The 20,593-nt window shown below is 42.1% G+C and overlaps 1 protein-coding gene across 3 annotated transcripts in view; it reads right to left on the bottom strand.

Annotated features, from left to right (window-relative positions):
• Nucleotides 1-20,593, bottom strand: part of cep152 (centrosomal protein 152) — a 228,502-nt gene that overhangs the window by 144,590 nt on the left and 63,319 nt on the right. For 2 of the 3 annotated variants that reach the window (XM_073032844.1, XM_073032843.1), the window contains exons 3-5: nt 15,006-15,109; nt 12,300-12,411; nt 4,003-4,159 (exon numbers count right to left, since the gene is read on the bottom strand). In XM_073032844.1, the coding sequence (XP_072888945.1) occupies nt 4,003-4,159; nt 12,300-12,411; nt 15,006-15,109 (373 nt within the window). Of the gene's footprint in view, nt 1-4,002; nt 4,160-12,299; nt 12,415-15,005; nt 15,110-20,593 lie in introns of those variants that run through there. The other variant, XM_073032845.1, reaches the window with a different exon arrangement.

Raw genomic sequence — 20,593 nt, forward strand, 5'->3', positions numbered from 1 at the left:
GATCCCTCTGCTCCTCCACACTACCAAGTATCCTGCCATTTACTTTGTACTCTTCCTTGGAGTTTATCCTTCCAAAGTGTACCACCTCACACTTCTTTGGGTTGAACTCCATCTGCCACTTCACAGCCCACTTTCCATCCTATCAATGTCTCTCTGCAATCTTCAAAAATCCTCTACAATATCTACACCACCACCAACCTTTGTGTCATCTGCAAACTTGCCAACCCACCTTTCTACCCCTACATCCAGGTCATTAATAAAAATCACAAGAAGTAGAGGTCCCAGAACAGATCCTTGTGGGATACCACTAGTCACAACCTTCCAATCTGAATATACTCCCTCCACCATGACCCTCTGCCTTTGCAGGCAAGCCAATTCTGAATCCACCTGGCCAAACTTCCCTGGATCCCATGCCTTCTGACTTTCTGAATAAGCCTACTGTGTGGAACCTTGTCAAATGCCTTACTAAAATCCATGTAGATCATATCCACTGCACTACCCTCATCTATATGCCTGGTCACCTCCTCAAAGAACTCTATCAGGCTTGTTAGGCACGATCTGCCCTTCACAAAACCATGCTGACTGTCCCTGATCAGACCATGATTCTCTAAATGCCCATAGATCCTGTCTCTAAGAATCCTTTCCAACAGCTTTCCCACCACAGACGTAAGGCTCACTGGTCCTATGATTACCTGGACGATCCCTACTACCTTTTTTGAACAAGGGGACAACATTCGCCTCCCTCCAATCCTCCGGTACCATTCCCATGGACAACGAGGACATAAAGATTCTAGTCAGAGGCTCAGCAATCTCTTCCCTCGTCTCGTGGAGCAGCCTGGGGAACATTCCGTCAGACCCCGGGACTTATCCGTCCTAATGTATTTTAACAACTCCAACACCTCCTCGCCCTTAATATCAACATGCTCCAGAACATCAACCTCACTCATATTGTCCTCACTGTCATCAAGTTCCCTCTCATTGGTGAATACCGAAGAGAAGTATACATTGAGGACTTCGCTCACATCCACAGACTCCAAGCACATCTTCCTACTTTTATCTCTAATGGTCCTACCTTCACTCCTGTCATCCTTTTGTTCTTCACATAACTGAAGAATGCCTTGGTGTTTTCCTTTACCCTACTCGCCAAGGCCTTCTCATGCCACTTTCTTGCTCTTCTCAGCCCCTACTTAAGCTCCTTTCTTGCTACCCTATGTTTCTCAATAGAGCCATCTGATCCTTGCTTCCTAAACCTTCTTCCACCTGACTAGATTTTCCACCTCACTTGTCACCCATGGTTCCTTCACGCTACCATTCTTTATCTTCCTCACCGGGACAAATTTATCCCTAACATCCTGCAAGAGATCCTTAAACATCGACCACATGTCCATCGTGCATTTCCCTGCAAAAACATCATCCCAATACACACCCGCAAGTTCTAGCCTTATAGCCTCATAATTTGCCCTTCCCCAATTAAAAATTTTCCTGTCCTCTCTGATTCTATCCTTTTCCATGATAATGCTAAAGGCCAGGGAGCGGTGATCACTGTCTCCCAGATGCTCACCCACTGACAGATCTGTGACCTGACCTTGTTCATTACCTAATACTAGATCTAGTATGGCATTCCCCCTAGTCAGCCTGTCAACATACTGTGACAGGAATCCATCCTGGACACACTTAACAAACACTGCCCCATCTAAACCTTTGGAACTAATCAAGTGCCAATCAATATTAGGGAAGTTAAAGTCACCCATGATAACAACCCTGTTATTTTTGCACCTTTCCAAAATCTGCCACCCAATCTGCTCCTCGGTATCTCTGCAGCTACCAGGGGGCCTATAAAATACCCCAGTAGAATAACTGCTCCCTTCCTGTTCCCGATTTCCACCCATACTGACTCAAAAGAGGTTCCTGCTACATTACCCACCCTTTCTGTAGCTGTAATAGTATCCCCGACCAGTAATGCCACCCCTCCTCCACTTTCCCCCCTCTCTATCCCTTTTAAAGCACTGAAATCCAGGAATATTGAGAATCCATTCCTGCCTTGGTGCCAGCCAAGTCTCTGTAATGGCCACTACATCATAATTCCATGCATGATTCCAAGCTCTCAGTTCATCACCTTTGTTCCTGATGCTTCTTGCATTGAAGTACACACACTTTAGCCCTTTTACCTTACTACCTTTACACCCTTTATTCTGCTGCTCTTTCCTCAAAGCCTCTCTATTTGTTAGATCTGGCTTTACTCCATGCACCTCTTTCACTGCTCTATCACTCCAGGTCCCATCCCCCTTCCAAATTAGTTTAAACCCTCCCGAACCATGCTAGCAAACCTACCAGCAAGGATATTGCTCCCCCTCGAGTTCAGGTGCAACCCATCCAATCTGTACAGGTCCCACCCTCCCCAGAAGAGATCCCAATGGTCCAAAAATCTAAAACCCTGCCTTCGGAACCAACTCCTCAGCCACGCATTCAACTGCCATCTCCTCCAATGCTTACCATCCCTATCACGTAGCAGTCGCAGCAATCCTGAGAATGCCACCCTTGAGGTCCAGTTCTTCAGCCTTCTGCCTAGTTCCCGAAACTCACACTTCAGGACCTCATCCCTCTTCCTGCCAATGTTGTTGGTACCAATATGTATCACGACTTCTGGTTGCTTTCCCTCTCGTACCAGGTCATGCACCAGGTCAGAGACATCCCCGGACCCTGGCACCCGGGAGGCAACAGACCATGCGGGTGTCCTTCTCATGTCCACAAAATCTCCTGTCTGCTCCCCTGGTTATAGAGTCTCCAATGATGACAGCTCTCCTCTTCTCCGTCCCATCCTTCTGCACTACAGGTTCATACTCAGTGCCAGAGACCCTGCCACCGTGGCTCACACCTGGTCGGTCGTCCTTGCCAACAGTATCCAGGACAGTAAACTTATTATTCAGGGGAATGGCTACAGGGGTGCTCTGCACTACCTGTCTACTCACCTTCGCTTTCCCCCCTCTGACTGTCACCCAACAACCTGCTTCCGGCAGCCTAGGTGTGACTACGTCCCTGTAGCTCTCATCTACGACTGCCTCGATTTCCCTTATGAGTCGAAGGTCATCCAGCTGCTACTCCAGGTTCCTCACACAGTCTTCCAGATCGCCCAGCCACATGCACTTCTGGCAGATGTGACTCTGCGGGAGAGGGTAGTTGCCCCAAGACTGCCACATCTCACAGGAGAGGCACATCACCATCTCAGGAGGCATTGTCAAGACTAACTGGGAACAAACTCGTTCTCCACCTCTTCTTGTCAAAGCCTCTCCAGTCAAAGCCTCAAATCTCCACTCCTTCACTGGCCCACTCACTCACTTGGCTGCTTTCCACACACCGCTCCATTTGAGCTACCCCTCTATTTATTTGTTTGAGCTTTTCAAACTGCTTGGTCACCTGACCTCAATTGCCCAATCAGCTGCTTTCTGCTGAGTCTAAGCTATTCAAATCTTGATTGTCTAATCAACAGCTTTCTGCTGAGCTCTTCAAATCTTGATTGACTTGACTGCACAGTCCAACTGCCAAAACTGCCAGAATCTCCCAAGTCAAAGCCCTCAAAGCATCACTCCTTCACTGGCCCGCTCACTCACTGGCCGCTTTCTACATGAACCAGCAATATGAGTTCAATTCGAGCCACTGCCACAAGTTGTACGTCTCCCTGTCACTGCATGGATTCCCTCTGGGTGCTCCAGTTTCCTCACACAATCCAATAATGTACCAGTTGGTAGGGTAATTGGTCAACATAAATCATCCCATGATTAGGCCAGGGTTAAATTGGGGGTTGCTGGGCAGGGTAGCTTGAGGTGCTTGAATGGCCTATTCTGTGTTGTCTCAAGAAATAAAGAATAAAGATAAATAAAATTAAATAAATAACACTTGAAAAAATAACATTGGATGCATTCTTTAATTTGTGATTCAGAATGCCAAGCTCTATCATGACTTAAAATGCAAAATGCACATAAAATCAAAGGAATAATTTCTGACCTTCTCCACTATCGAGGAATTTGCTCTGCTTTGGCTCCAATCTGTTTCCTGTACTTTGGATTTTATCTATTTTACAAGACTCTCCCGGTGGATTAGCAGCAGGATAAGGGTTATATTTCACTTTGTATAGGCCTGCAGTTTCATTTGTAATAAAATGCTGTGGAAGGTATGCAAATAAAATGTTAAGGTTTTCTACATTATTATAAATAACTCTACAGAAGCTACATGGCAAATTAGACTACACCATTGATCAATAAAACACAACCCATTTTAAATTGATTTATATTTACAATGCTACAAATACCCGTCATATGAAGAATGTCTGATGGCTCTGGGCCTGTATTCACTGAAATTCATAATTGAAACCTATGAAATGGTGAAAGGATGTTGTTTCCTATGGTGGGAGACTCTAACAGAGGACATAGGCTTAAAATAGTAGGGTGCCCTTTTAGAATAAAGATGAAGAGGAATTTCTTTAGCCACAGAATGGTGAATCTGTAGAAAACAGTGGAAGCCATCCTTATGTATATTTAAGGCAGAGGGTGATAGATTCTTGATTCGTCAGAGCATGAAGGGATACAGGGAGAAGGCAGGAGAGGAAAAATGGATCAACCATGATGAAATGGTGGAGAAGTCTTGATGAGCTAATTGGCCTAATTCTACTCCTATATCTTTTGGTTTTACTATCTTATAAGAGAAAGCAAGGCAACTAAAGATGATGCAATAGCTATGTGAAAAGAGTGGAACAAAAGACACAGAAATGGAGAAAACCTGAGGCTACAGGACAAAATGAAGTGAAGCAATGAAGGGACAGGAACATTATGGAATTTTAAATCTGAAGCACTGATCAAGAGGGCTAGGATGCCAGGTGCCAGGATATGGATAGCAGAATTTAATCTAACTCAAGGTTAAGGAAGAAAATGTAACTCCAGTTAGGAAATAATTTGAAGAATCTGGATGTAACAATGAGAATTTCCACTATTTTTTGTCAAAAAAGGCGATTATTATAAAGGAGAGGATATATCTGATCCAAGCCATCAAAGTTGAAAAGCATGAAGCCAATCTATGATCCACAATGGTAAAGTGGTTAGTACAGGCGGCAATTGGCCCAATCATCTTATCCATTTCCTATAGTTCGGTAACTTTCTTCTCCTGAAAATATTTATCCAATTCCCTTTTGAATATTATAACTTTATCTTTTTCAACTAAACTTTCTGGCAATGCATTCCATTTATGCTAAAACTTTTCCAGATACTTTATCTGAAAAATTAACATTAAAAATAAAGCAACACACAAAAAATGCTGGAGGAACACAGCAGGTCAGGCAGCATCCACAGAAAAGTGTAAACAGTCAACACTTACTCTCACATGAGGAGTGTTTGATGGCTATGGGGCTATATTGTTTAGAAAAAAAGAGGCAGGACAAATCTCTTTGAAAATGATCAAATATTGAAAGGTCCAGATACAGTGGATATGGAGAGAATGTTTCCTATAGTGGGGAATCTAGGACCAGTGGGCACAACCTTAGAATGCAACAATGTCCCTTTAGAACAGAGAGGAAAATGAATTTCTTTAGCCTGAGGATGGTGAATCTGTGGAATTCATTGCCTCAGATGGCTGTGGAAGCAAAATAATTTGGTAATAACGAATAATGACGGAAACTAGACGGTAGCCTTGGACATGGAATCTATCAGAAACCTATTCACACGGACTTGTACCTCAACAATAAGAACCACCATCACACCTCCCAATGTAGAGCAGTTCTTTCTACTTTGATTAACCGTGCGAAAACTATTACGGACATGGAGAGTTTCCCTGAGGAAATAAGACAATTAAGCACATCGTTCTTACAGACTGGCTAAAGTGAAAGAAATCAATCAGGCCCTTAAAAGGACTAACAGAAAAACCAGGAAACCTAAAAACAAGGAGGAACTCTTCACTACCGCCTGTCTTCCCTATATTTCCATGGTTTCGGGAAGGATTGCCAGGATCCTGAAGAAACACCATCCACAAACCTGTAAGAAAGCTCAAGTCACAGCTTATGTGGGTCAAAGGCTTATTCAGAAAGTCAGAAGGTATGGGATCCAGGGAAGTTTGGCCAGGTGGATTCAGAATTGGCTTTTCTGCAGAAGGCAGAGGGTTGTGGTGGAGGGAGTACATTCAGATTGGAGGGTTGTGACTAGTGGATCTGTTCTGGGACCTCTACTTTTCACGATTTTTATTAATGTCCTGGATGTGGGCGTAGAAGGGTGGGTTGGCAAGTTTGCAGATGACACAAAGGTTGGTGGTGTTGTAGATGGTGTAGAGGATTGTCGAAGATTGCAGAGGGACATTGATAGGATGCAGGAGTGGGCTGAGAAGTGGCAGATGGAGTTCAACCCAGAGAAGTGTGAGGTGGTACACTCTGGAAGGACAAACTCCAAGGCAGAGTACAAAGTAAACGGCAGGATACTTGGTAGTGTAGAGGAGCAGAGGGATCTGTGGGTACATGTCCATAGATCCCTGAAAGTTGCCTCACAGATAGATAAGGTAGTTAAGAAAGCTTATGGAGTGTTAGCTTTCATAAGTCGAGGGATAGAGTTTAAGAGTCGTGGGGTAATGATGCAGCTCTATAAAACTTTGGTTAGGCCACACTTAGAGTACTATGTCCAGTTCTGGTCGCTTCACTATAGGAAGGATGTGGAAGCATTGGAAAGGGTACGGAGCAGATTTACCAGGATGCTGCCTGGTTTTAGATTATGATCAGAGATTAAGGGAGCTAGGGCTTTACTCTTTGGAGAGGAGGAGGATGAGAGGAGACATGATAGAGGTGTACAAGATACTAAGAGGAACAGACAGAGTGAACAGCCAGCACCTCTTCCCCAGGGCACCACTGCACAGTACAAGAGGACATGGCTTTAAGATAAGGGGAGGGAAGTTCAAGGGGGATATTAGAGGAAGGTTTTTCACTCAGAGAGTGGTTGGTGCGTGGAATGCTCTGCCTGAGTCAGTGGTGGAGGAAGATACACTAGAGAAGCTTAAGAGACTATTAGACAGGTATATGGAGGAATTTACGGTGGGCAGGCATAGGGTTATATGGTAGGCAGGGTTTGAGGGTCGGCACAACATTGTGGGCTGAAGGGCCTGTAATGTGCTGTACTATTCTATGATTCCAAAATTGACCTGGGGCGCAGGTCAGCTGCCATTCAGAGGATTCCATAAGACATAGGAGCAGATTTAGGCCATCTGGCCCATCGAGTCTACTCTGGCATTCAATCATGGCTGATCCTTTTTTTTAAATCCTCCTCAACCACTGTTCCTGGCCTTCTCCTCGTAACCTTTGATGCCATGTCCAATTAAGAGCCAATCAATCTGTGCCTTAATTACACTCAATGACGTGGCCTCCACAGCTGCATGTGGCAACAAATTCTACAAATTCACCACCATTTGTATAAAGAAATTTCTCTGCAGCTCTCCATCCTGAGGTTGTGCCCTTTTGTCTCTGTAATACGGAACAATGTAAGTCACCCAGGCTGAACACACGGTAGAAACACACATCAAGGAGCATAGGAGATACATTCGTTTGGGGTACGCAGAGAAATCAGCAGAAGCAGAACATTGCATTTGTAATGGCCATCGATTGACTTCAATGGCACAAAACTACCATGCCACGTCAATGGCTTTTGGGACCACCTAGTAAAAGAAGCCATTGAAATAATACTGGAGGAAAAGTATTGCTCTAAGTACTTGAATTTGATTGTAAACAAGTTGGGAGAGCAGAAACCTGATTGAATGAGGATTAGCCGGTTGGGAGGGACGGAATACAGGGGTAAAATTCCACCAGACTAAACATGCCCAGGCATCATCCCTTAAGAAGATGACAGAGTGCTAGGCGGCTGCTTAGAGGAGCCCATGGCTGCTGATTGTTGGGACAAGGTTTGAGCAGTCAGGGTATTTATAAAGCTTTGAAATTTGCATCACCTGGCCTTTCCTAATGATGACAGTGAACAAGCCATAGCCCTAACAAGCTAATTACGGTCTGAGACCTTGGTAAAAGTTATCTGAGAGCTCAAATCTCTTGGGCTGCCCAAACTTTTGCATGGTGCTCCTTTCCTTTTTATCACTCTAAAATTGTACAAAACAAAAATCTTGCTTAAAATGTTGAAAAGAATGTTTCATCTTTAACTTTGACTTTTGGAGATCAGTTCATCTTCTACTCACTTAATTATTCACAGTAACAGAAATTTTGACGGGGGTGCCCAAACTTATGGGTGCCACTGTATTTAAAGCAGTATTTGATAGGTTTTTGATTTGTAAGGGAGTCAAAAATTATAGCGAGAAGACAAGAAAATGGAGTTGGGAAGAATAATATACAGGTTGAGTACCCCTTATCCAGAATCTGAAAACATCCAAACGCAAATTTTTTTTTTTTTAAACACTGCTATGACGTGAAATTCTTAATTTATGACAAGGTGCTAGGGAAGTTCCCAGCTGATGCACACATCTCTGCATACCAGACGGCTCTGAAAAGTGACCTCACATAAGTAATGAACAGAAGAATAGAGAAACACTGTATAAAGCAAAAAATGAAAATCTCGATCTTAGATTGTTAGCTTAGGAGTGAACATATGCCACTTAACGGTATGTTGATCATAAAACAAGCAAAGATCTATCACAACAATCTAAAAATTGAAGGTAATTGTGAGTATTCAGCAGGCTAATTACAGAAATTTAAGAAAAGGCACAGCATTAAATTTTTAAAGAATCTGATGATCATGAAAAATTAGCACCAGAACAAGTCTATGAAGTTGATTGTTTTTAGACCTTACATAAAACCTAAAAAAGAAATAAAAATACAGTGTTATCAAAACTTGACTTCATAGGTGGATACTGGAAGCCTGCCATTGCTCCAAATTCTAAAAAATCCCGAATCCAAAACACTTCTATCCCCAAGCATTTCAGGTAAGGGTACTCAACCTGCATCAGCCATGATAGAATGGTGGAGCAGATTTCATGGGCAAATGACCTAATTCTGCTCCAAAGTCTCACAGCATTGTGCTCTTATACTTTTGCCCACATTGCCACTTGAAATCATGCTACTTCCTTCTCTCAGTTGCTTCATCTCTACCGCATCTATCCTCAGGATGAGGCTTTCCATTCCAAAAATTCAGAGGTTCCACCCTTCTTCAATGAACTGATTTCCCTTCCTCTGCATCCAATGCTGCCCTCACCTGCATCTCCTCCATTTCCTGGACATCCACCCACCCTGCCACCACAACAGGAACTGTCTCATGAGCCTCTTCATCCATCACATCATTTTTCATAACTTCTGCCATCTCTAATGAGATCTGTGAGATGGCCATTAAGTGGCAACTGTTTGCATACAATTCCAAAGGGAATAATCAAATATTCCTGCTTAGGACTACAGCAGCTGAAATCCACAGACACAGCCATGGGTACTTCATAAGCAGCATTGTTATAAGACGTTTCAAATATCAATACTCAAAACTGACGAAACTGACAAAACTCAGATGGCAGACTCAGATTACAAGCGCAGTTCCCTCTAAGAAAACGGAAGCGGGGACACTGTGCTGGTTTACAGATATAATTGACTTCCACTCCCAATTATCCTGCAGGCAAATGCAGTCTCTGGGGAAAAAAAAATCAGGATCTCAGAGCAAAATTGTTGTATCAGAGAGAAATTAGGGACCACTGTGTACTTCACTTCATGGAAACATGGCTATACCCCACCACTTCAGACGTAGAACTGCAGCTCAATGGCTTCACCAATGTCCACAAAGACAGCGAAGCTCAGTGTCTTAAAGGCAGAGAAGGTGGAGTAGCTTTATGATTATCTCATCGTGATGCACAAACATGATGGTATTGTTTCCATCCTGCTCACCTGACCTAGAACATGTAGCAGCTAAATATTGCCTATTCTAACTGAGGGAGATTTCTGTCATCTTGATAGCGGTGTACATTCCCCCTCAGGCCAGCACCAGGCAGGCACTGAGCAACATAATCAGCAGTCATAAAATATCGCACCTTGACACCTTCCCTATAATTGCGGGAGATTTCAACCAGGCAAGTTTGAAGAAGTTTCTGAACAACTACTACCAATATAGTCACCTTTGGAACCAGAGGAACCAACATACATGACCACTGTTATACTACCATCAAGAACGCTCACCATACCATCCCACAGCCACACTTTGGAAAGTATGATCACCTGGATGTACTGTATTTCTACTCCAAGCATACAGGACTCCAAGACTGCAGCAACAGTGGTAAGGACCTGGAAGTGGTATGGTCAACAGAGGGGGAGGAAAGTTTACAGGACTGCTTTGAGTTAGTGGACTGGGCAATATTTAGGAATACATCTTTGAGCCTGAATACACCACAGTTGTCACCGACTTCAGCAAGACCTGTGTAGGTGAGTCTGTGTCTTCCAGAACATACTGGACGCACCCAAAGCAAAAGTAATGGATGAACCAGGAGATTTGTAGTATGCTAAGAGCTACATCTATGCATTCAAGACCAGTGATCCAGAACTACATGAGAATTCCAAGTATGACCTTCAGAAGACTATTTTAAGGGCAAAAAAATAATTCTTACTGCTGTTACAGTCAGAATCAGATGCATATCAGTTCTGGCAGTGTTTAAGGCCATTATTTCATACAAAGCAAAACCTAACATCATGAATGGCTGTGATGCTTCACTCCCAGATGAACTCAATACCTTTTATGCAAGCTTTGAATGGGAGAATAAAACTACACCTGTGCGAATCGCTGCAGCATCTGGTGACCTTGTGATCTCTGTCTTGGAAGCTGATGTCACAGTATCTTTCAAGACAGTGAACCCTTGCAAGATGACACGCACCAATGGAGTACCTGGTTAGGCTCTGAAAACCTGTACCAACCAATTTGCGGGATTGTTTAAGGACATCTTCAATCTCTCATTACTGCAGTCAGAGGGTCCCAACTACTTCAAGTGGGCAACAATCATACCAGTGCTGAAGAAGAAAGGGTGAGCTGCCTCAACAACTATCATCCAGTGGTACTCAATACCTACTTAGCTTTAAGAGATTGGTCATGGCTGGACCCACTGCAATTTGCCTATCACCATAATGGCTCTACAGCAGATGCAATCTCACTAGCTCGCCACTCAACCTTGAATCCCCTGCACATTAGTAATACCTATGTTAGGCTGATGCTTATTGACTACAGCTCAGCATTCAACACAATCATACCCTCAGGTCTCAATAACAAGCTCCAAACATGACATGACAGCAGCTGCATTTCATTAGAAGTTTGAGCAGAATTGGTGTGTCACCAAAGACACTCACAAATTTCTAGATGTACTGTGGAGAAACTTCTAACTGGTTGCATCACTGTTGGGCAACTGAACAAGTTTGGGAAAATCTGTAGAACATTGTAAACTCAGCCAGCTTCAAAGGTACTACCCTTCCCAGCATTCAGGACATCCTCAAAAGGCAATGCCATCAAAAAGGCAGCATTCATCATTAAAAAGCCTCATCACCCAGAACATTCCATCTTCTTATGCTACCATCAAGGAGATGGTACAGGAGCCTGAAGACACACACTCAATGTTTCAGGAACACCTTCTTCCCTTTCATCAGCAGATTTCCAAATGGACAATGAACCCACTAACACTACCTCACTATTATCACCCTCTCTTTTTGCACAACTGACTTAAATTTCTTTTTTTATATTATTCTAATTGACAGTTTTTATCTATTCCAATGTACTGCTGCCACAAAACAGCACATTTCACAACACATGGCAGGGACATTAAACCCAATTCTAATTCTTGTTCACTCGTTCCTCCCAGTAATCTCAGGGCACTTATTGCATAAGCTACATCCACCCTGACACTTCTTCCCTCACCACCATTCATGTTCTCAAACAGCCCTTTCAGGTCAAGCAACACTTCGTCTGCAGGCCTGTTGGGAGTCAGCTACTGCATCCAGTGCTGCCAGTGCAGCCTCCTCTATATCAGAGAGACCTGACATAAAGGCAGGTACAACTCATTTGGATGGGTACATAGAGGGCAGGTTATGGGCAGGCAACTGGGACTGGCAGGAAGAATGCTGTGGTCATCATGGACCAGATGAACCAAGGAGCTTATATTCATGTTGACTCTATGACTCGATTATTTTACAACCTGGATTTAAGAATATCTAGTTACAAATATGTAAAATTCATAGTATAAATGAAAAATAAAAACATATTATTCTTATCCAGATCCAAAATTTCTAAATACACTGAAATAAATGTTACTGTTGGTACACAACTTACCCTGCTCTGCCCATTGTGCACTGGATTTTCTGCAGAATAACAAACGTCTGTTGTACTGTTGTTTGCTCCATGATCATTCCAATCTCCCTTCTGTTCCCAGATTTGATGTCCTCTGGAAGAAACAGTTTCATACAAAAAATGAAACAGATGTTTTTAAGTAATTCATGGACAGGGAAGATTTGTAATAAGAAAGGCTTAGAGGTATGTAATCCAAATCCTGGGAAACTAAACTAGCTTTGTTGGACATCTTGGAAGCCATGAAACAGTTGGGCTGAGGGAACCGATTCTGTGTTGTATTACCCTATTAATATTAATACACACTGGCCTGGAATTTTCTGGATATAAAGAAACTGCTAGTTTTGCAGTTACCTGGGGTAGATTCCCTGCAGGAACTTCCTGAATGAAACTCCTGATGGCAAACAAGCCTAGCAAGTGGATTAAGAAGGGAAAGGAGCTGATTAAAACACCCAAACTCCAGCAGAGTGACCATTTTGGAGTGAGTGTGATTTTAAAATGCTGTGTTTGAAGTACAAGTGCTGAAGTGACAGAGCATTGTTATCTTAGTGGTCAAGAGATGGCAAATCAAGGCAGTTCTTACTACCCACACAACCCAGATGGAGCTACAATTGGACTCACTGAAGTGTATTTGTGATGCTTTACAGACAGGAGTTTTAGTGAGGTGGTTAATCAAAAGGTTCAGGCAACAGGTCACCACACTGGAAAGAATGAAATGGCAGATGGAGTGCAGGACTTCCACTTAGCCATTCCTTTCAATAACAAGTGGATGCTATTGGGTAGCCGGCTGAGATGGCCTTTAAGAGGAGAGTAACTTCATCTGCCAAGTTTGTGGCACAACAGGCTCTGATGCGAGAGAAGGAGAGATACAGTGTTAGGAGACATTACACCTACGGCATCTCCTCCCCAAGATTAAGGATGTCTTTAACTAAGTACAGAACTTTCTCAAGAGGGAGGGCAAGCAGTTAGAGATCATTTTACACAATTACATAGATGGAAAAAGGGATGTGGTCCTTCAGAGTATATACAGGGAGTTAAGAAAAAGTAAAAGAAATGGGACCTCTAGGGTTGCAATGCCCTCTTCCACACACAAGTAGGAATAGGAGGAAATGCCAGATAAGTGCATGGCTGAGGAACAGTTGCAGGAGGAGGGATTCAGGTTCTTGATCCACTGGAATTTCTTGGTTCACTGGAATTGTCCTGTACACAAGGGACCTGAACTGGAAGGGGAAAAGTCAATAGCTTGGTGGGGAGATTTACTAAAGCTACTCAAGAGGTTTAAACCAGTCTGGATGGAGTTGATACCCAAAGTAACAGATGAAAAAGTATTGAGGTTAAAAATGAGCAAGCCAGGTAGCAGGCCAAATAAGGCAGGGAGAAAGTTGGTCTGATAGCTTAAATGCATTTATTTTAAAGCAAGAAACTTGACAGGTAAGCTAGACTATCTTGGGTCATGGATTGGCACAGGGGATAATTTTATAGTTATTATAGGTTGATTGCAAGAGGTTTTCAGGAGGTAAAGGGATATCTGATGATTAGAGTCACAGTTATTGAGCAACGGGCAAGAATACAGCTTAATGGTCCAAGATATAGAAACTACAGCTATGATAGAGATAGAGGTAAGAGAGGAGTGGCGGGTGGTGGTGGAGTTACATTTGTGATTATGATGAACATCACATCAGCACTTCGAGAGGATGTTCCTGGGGGACTGCCCAGTGAGGCTACATTTGTAGAATTTTAGAAGTAAATGTGATCACGTTGATGTGATGAAATAATACTATCGGTCCTCCCCCCATAGTCAGAAGGAATTAGAGGAGCAATATATAGATAAATCATAGGCAAATGTAACCATGACAGGATTGTCATTGTAGCTGATTTCAACCTCCCTAACTTCCCTGACACTGACTGTTAAGTGTCATAGTGTTAAGGTATTAGATGGGACTGAATTTCTTAAATGTATTCAGGAATGTTTTCTGAGAAAACTTTGCCTCTACTACCAAGCCAATTCTATATCCAACTGCCCTGTTCACATGTTCTAACCTTTCACACCAACCTACCCTGCAGGACCTTGGCAAAGGCTTGTCACTCCCTGTGGTCACCTCTTCAAAAAAATACACATCATGAGACATAATTAATTTCCCACACAAAAAGCCATGCTATTTCTTTGTCAGCCTTTGCGCTTCCAAATGCAAATAAATTACACCATTCAGCAGCTGAATGCTGCTCCTCTTAAGAAATAGGCTTTTGATCTCCCTTTCAAAAATGAAGCTCTGCAAGTGGGTGTTATGTCAGTGGGGAATATAACATATAACAATTACAGCACGGAAACAGGCCATCTCGGCCCTTCTAGTCCGTGCCGTACACTTTGGGTCCAGCCACCATAATTCTTTAAATGATAAAATAGTTAAACAATCTGCTGGAGTCACTAGCAGGACTTGTTTTTAAGTTTTAGATTCAAGCAACTGTAGTCTCTTCTTCTTCTAATCAATATTGCCACTGATGCCAGCATGAACTTTATTATACCGGATCTTGGTTTATTACATTTCCAGGTACTCACATTTTCTGGTTCATATTTGTACCCATCGTCAATTGGCCCACTCCTTTCCATATATCCAACCTCTTAACAAATGTATAATTACATCTATTTGTAATACATGCAAGTCCAAATATAACAATTATTAAAATAAAAACCTGTTATTAGCAGTGCAATTGGAGAAATTCAGCTCTGGAGAAGTAATGTCTCTGCTGTCCTCCAACATATCATCAGGAAGATCAGTCATCAACAACTGGTGTAGCTGAGTATAAAATAAATAAATAAAACATTAGTACAACAATTAAACAGACATGTACCAAATACTATATTCTGCTCCTTTAACCCACAAGGAACAGTCAGTCATGCTTGTGTTCAAAACAGAAAGGATTTCCACTTATCATTAGAAGTTCGAGGAGATTTGGTATGCTACCACATATCAGCACATTTCTACCTATGCATAATGGAGAACATTGTGACTGGTTGAATCACTGACTGATATGAAGCCTACAATGTACAATGCTAAACGCAGCAGAAAGTTAATACTTTCTAAGGCATGCTATCTAAGGCATGTTTAAGAGGTGGTGCTTCAAGAAGTCAGCACCCATCATTGAAGGTCCTCACCAACTGGAACATGACCCCTCCAAGTTACCACCTTTGTGGAGGAGATACAGAACCATGAAGACCCACACAGAACATTTTAAGAACAGCTTTTAAACCTCTACCATCAGATTTTTGAACTGTTCATGACACTACCTCAATATGTCTTTTGCACTGCTTATTTTTGTAACATAGTAATCTTTGCCTCTTTCACTCTATTGTTGCTACATTCATATGTTCATAACAAATTTCACAACATAGTTCAGTGATAATAAACCTTATACCTAAATATAGCAAAGTATAAAGTCAAATATACACTAGTCACTATCCAAGAGGACAATTACTGAAAATATCACATTCTATGATGGTATTGTACTAGAAACATAAATTCCTGTATCAAACTACAATCATTATAGATTATATACACAGTGACCACTTTATCCAGTACCTTCTGTACTTTAAAATATAGCCATTGAGTATATGCTTGTAGTCTTCTGTAGCTGTAAGCCCATTCACTTCATGTTTCAATGTATTGTTTGTTCAGAAATGCAATTCTGCAGACCACTATTGCAAGGCATGGTTATTTGAGTTACTGGCACCTTCCTGCCAGCTTGAATCATTCTCCTCTAGCTTCTCTCAACAAGGCATTTTCACCCACAGAACTCCCAATCATTGGATGCTTTTTTAAATTTTCACACCATTCTCAGTAAGCTCCAGAGACTTTGTGCATAAAAATTGCAGGAGATCAGCAGTTTCTGAGATCCTCAAAACACCCTGTCTGGTCCCAACAATCATTCCACAGTCAGTCAGTTAGATCCTTTTTTTCCCATTCTGATATTTGGCCTGAACAACAACTAAACAATGTCTGTATGTTTTTATGCATTGAGTTGCTGCCAAATGATAGGCAAATTAGATATTTGTATTAACGAGCTGTACAGGACTAAGTGCACAGGACAAGGTGGGCTGCAAGGACCCATTTCTATACTGGATCTGCTATCATTGGAGAAGGCAATCTACTGTTCCTCGCCCGTGTGCAGTAGGACTGTCTTTATTTGGTTGTGTCCATCTTTGTTTTTGATGTGAGATGGTTTTGATAACATTGGTCAACAAATTTTTTCAAAAGTGTTGCGTTCTCAGAATGTTTTTTGTTTATGATAGACTGCTTGAAAATGAACACAAATATAATTTCAGACTACTTGCATCATGTAGGAATTTGTAGAAACAACAAATTAATTTATTGAATATAATGTATTTAATTGCATAATGGTGCTGATGCTTTACAATAGATTCAGATTCAGATTATTGTCATTTAGAAACCACAAATGCAATGCAGTTAAAAAATGAGACAACGTTCCTCCAGAATGATATCATAAAAGCATATGACAAAACAGACTACACCAGAAAATCCACATAACGTTTGGCAATCCCCAATCCAGAGTCCGGAGAGGCTGCTGCGTATTAATATTGCGCTACCATTTTAGCGCGTTCCCTGGAAAGGAGCTCCAAATCCACCAGACAAACAAGACCAAAAACAAAAGCTACAAGACCTGCACAAAACCACATAGTTACAACATACAGTTACAACAGTGCAAACAATAGCATAATTGATAAAAAGCAGACCATGGATGTTAAATATACCAGTAAAAATAGTCCAAAGATGTTAAAGGACTATAAGTTCAAAAGAAATCACTACACAGTTTCCACAAGTCCCCAGGGTCCCGACAGACTCGACATCCCATGCCGGCGGCAGAAGGGAATATCCCTGCTATGGACTTCCATGGCGCCGCCCGACTCAGCCTCGCAGACACAGCACACAATGTAAGCTCCGTCGAACCCAGCCTCGCAGACGCAGCACACGCCGAAAGCGACCTGACCGCAGCAAACTCCGAGTCCATCGAACGTCTGAGCCAACGACCATCCCCTCCGGCACAGCTTCTCCGAGCACCATCCTCTGCCGAGCGTATTAAGACGGCCCCGTCAACAGCCATTGGCAACACGCCCCCAAGGACTGAGGGCCTGTTCTTCCCAGCAGAGTCCCAGACCTCACAGCAGCAGCAGCAACAAAGAAGATCTTCCTGGAGATTTTCCAATGTTCCTCCGTGCTCCCACGTCTGTTTTCAATCGATTATGATTGCGCACGGCACTCCACTTCACAAATAACAGATTATCAGCTCCGGAGTGGCCGCTGCAAGCTGCATCATGCCGCCATCTTGGAAATTTCAACTAAGTTAAAAATATTTTGTTAAAGACTTCCATTTGTACTCAGTGCCTGAGGCTTCTCGCTTAAGTGTCCGACAATAATTCACCAGCATTGATGGATTCCAGTTGCCCTGGTATCTTTTCCCCATGACCACAATGTCCTAGTGAAACCTTTCACCATGCTCGTTACTAACAGCACCAAGATTTGCAGGGAAGCAGTCTAAATGGGAATGCAGAAAATGAATCCTTAGTGACATGTTTCATTTCATGGTTTTATATGCTTGAAGCATGCTTTCAACCAGCTGCGTGTAGTTTGGTGCTCTGTAGATGCCGAGAAAAATTTTATCAACTTCCTTAAATGCCTTCCATGTGATTTTCTCCAGTTCCACTAGAAATTCTTCAAATTGCCTGTCATTGATGACCTGTTTGATTTGTGGATCAACAAAAATGCTTTCCTTAATCTTGGCATCAATTATTCTGTGAAGTATCTGTCTCAAATATCAAAATCTTTCATAGAAATTTTTGTGCCTGGTGATAGCAAATTCCATCCTTACAGTCTTGAACCCAATAATTATTACTAAAACCTGTCCTGCCATGCAGCAGCTGTATACCCAAGCATGCCTGGACAAGATAGGAAACTTTCCAGCTTACATTGTAGGCAACATTTTAATTGACTTGAATTATGAATTGAAATAATAAACATAAGTGATTTCAAAAAATAGGGTGTAATAGGGAAATTTCATGATTAGTGGCCCAAGATTCATAAGATACACCTAAAGGTATTCAGGAAGCAAAATCTTTGTTGTCCAGTGTAATTGGCCAGTGCTGTACTGCACAGAGGGAAGGATGATAGGCTGATGAGGAGCGAGGAGTGCTTCATCCGAGCATTGCATGGATTCACCCATTTTTATATTTTATTGACTCCTTTGTTTTACAGACCTGTTTCACAGTCTAATGTGACAATCTTTGAAGTTCAATCTTCTGAGACATTTTACTGCACAAGTGCAACAATGGACGCAAAAGAAGTCAGTCTTTACAATGAAAACTACTTAACAATAGGTTTTATGTGGATTAGTAATTCAAGTTGTCCTATTTCATTGCCTAGTCTGTGGCAAACAACTTACAAATGAAGCAATGGCTTCTGCAAAATTGAAAAGACACCCAAGTACAAATCACAGCCAAATAAGACCATAGCATACAGGAGCAGAAGTAAGCCATTCAGCCCATCAAGTCTGCTCTGCCATTCAATCATGGCTGATCCAATTCTTCTAGTCATCCTAACTCCCCTGCCTTCACCACATGCCCTTTGATACTGTGGCTAATCAAGAACCTATCTATCTCTGCCTTAAATGCACCCAACAACAGCCGCTCAATTCCATAGATTTACCAACCTCTGACGAAATTAATTTTTCTGCATCTCTGTTCCAGATAGACGTCCTTCAATTCTGAAGTAGTGCCCTCTTGTCCTAGACTCCCCTACCATGGGAAATAACTTTACCATATCTAATCTGTTCAGGCCTTTCAACATTCAGAATGTTTCTATGAGATTCCCCCTCATTCTCCTGAACTCCAGGGAATTCAGCCCAAGAGCTGCCAGATGTTCCTCGTACAGTAACCCTTTCATTCCTGGAATCACTCTCGGGAATCTTCTCCAAATCTTCTTCAATATCAGTATATCCTTTCTAAAATAAAAAGCCCAAAACTGCACACAATAATCCAAGTGTGGTCTCTGGAGTGCTTTATAGAGCTTCAACATCACATCCCTGCTCTTATATTCTATACCTCTAGAAGTGAATGCCAACATTGCATTCGTCTTCTTCATCACCGACTCAAACTGGAGGGTAATCTTTAGGGTCCCTTTCCATATCTGTGTTTGTATTTCATTTGCCACTTCTTTGCCCATTCCTCCTAAACTATCTAAGTCTCTCTGCAAGCTCTCTGTTTCCTCAACACTATCTGATTCTTCATCTATCTTTGTATCATCGGCGAACTTAGCCACATATCCATTAATCCCACAGTCCAAATCCTTGACATACATTGTAAAAAGCAGTGGTTCCAACACCAACCCTTGTGGAACTCCACTGGTAACCGGCAGCCAGCCAGAATAGGATCCCTTTATTTCCACTCTCTGCTTTCTGCCAATTAATCAATGCTCCACCCATGCTAGTAACTTCTCTGTAATTCCATGGGCTCTTATCTTGCTAAGCAGCCTCTTGTGGGGCACCTTGTTCAAAGCCTTCTGGAAATCCAAATACACCACATTCACTGCATCTCCTTTGTCTAGCCTGCTTGAAATTTCCCCAAAAAATTACAATAGGTTAGTCATGCAGGATTTTCCTTTCAGGAAACAATGTTGGCTTTGGCCTATCTTGTCATGTGCCTCCAGGTACTCCGTAATCCCATCCCTAAATATCATTTCCAACAACTTTCCAACCACTAATGTTAGGCTAACAGGAATATAGTTTCCTTTCTACTGCCTCCCACCCCTCTTAAATAGTGGACTGTTACAAACTGTAATGTTTTAGAAACAAACCAATAGCAATAGATTACACCTGGAGTCTGGTTTTGATGTTAAAACCACTATCTTTATTAATAACTACTTAAAATATTGTAACTTAAACAAGATAAACAAAAGTTAACAGCATCATATGTATGTGTGTAAATATAACTCCCAAACTATTGAGCTTGGGGGAACAAGGCTTAGGGTCTTGAAATGGTAAAGCATAAAAATTCAGTTCATCCACAGAATAAATGATGGGAGAGAGATATTTGTAATCCAAAGTAAAATGTAGAGAGAAGGCAATTACGTCAAATTCTACAGGTTCCACGGTAATTAATAGATATCAGTGGTCGAAGATCCTCCATCCAAATCCACATACGAATTACCACCAAAGTGATCTGTCGCAGGGATGTCGTTTTCTAAGGGTTACCACATAACATATCCAGGCAA

The sequence above is a fragment of the Hemitrygon akajei genome, chromosome 30 (genome assembly GCF_048418815.1).
Source record: "Hemitrygon akajei chromosome 30, sHemAka1.3, whole genome shotgun sequence".
Classification (NCBI taxonomy): Eukaryota; Metazoa; Chordata; class Chondrichthyes; order Myliobatiformes; family Dasyatidae; genus Hemitrygon; species Hemitrygon akajei.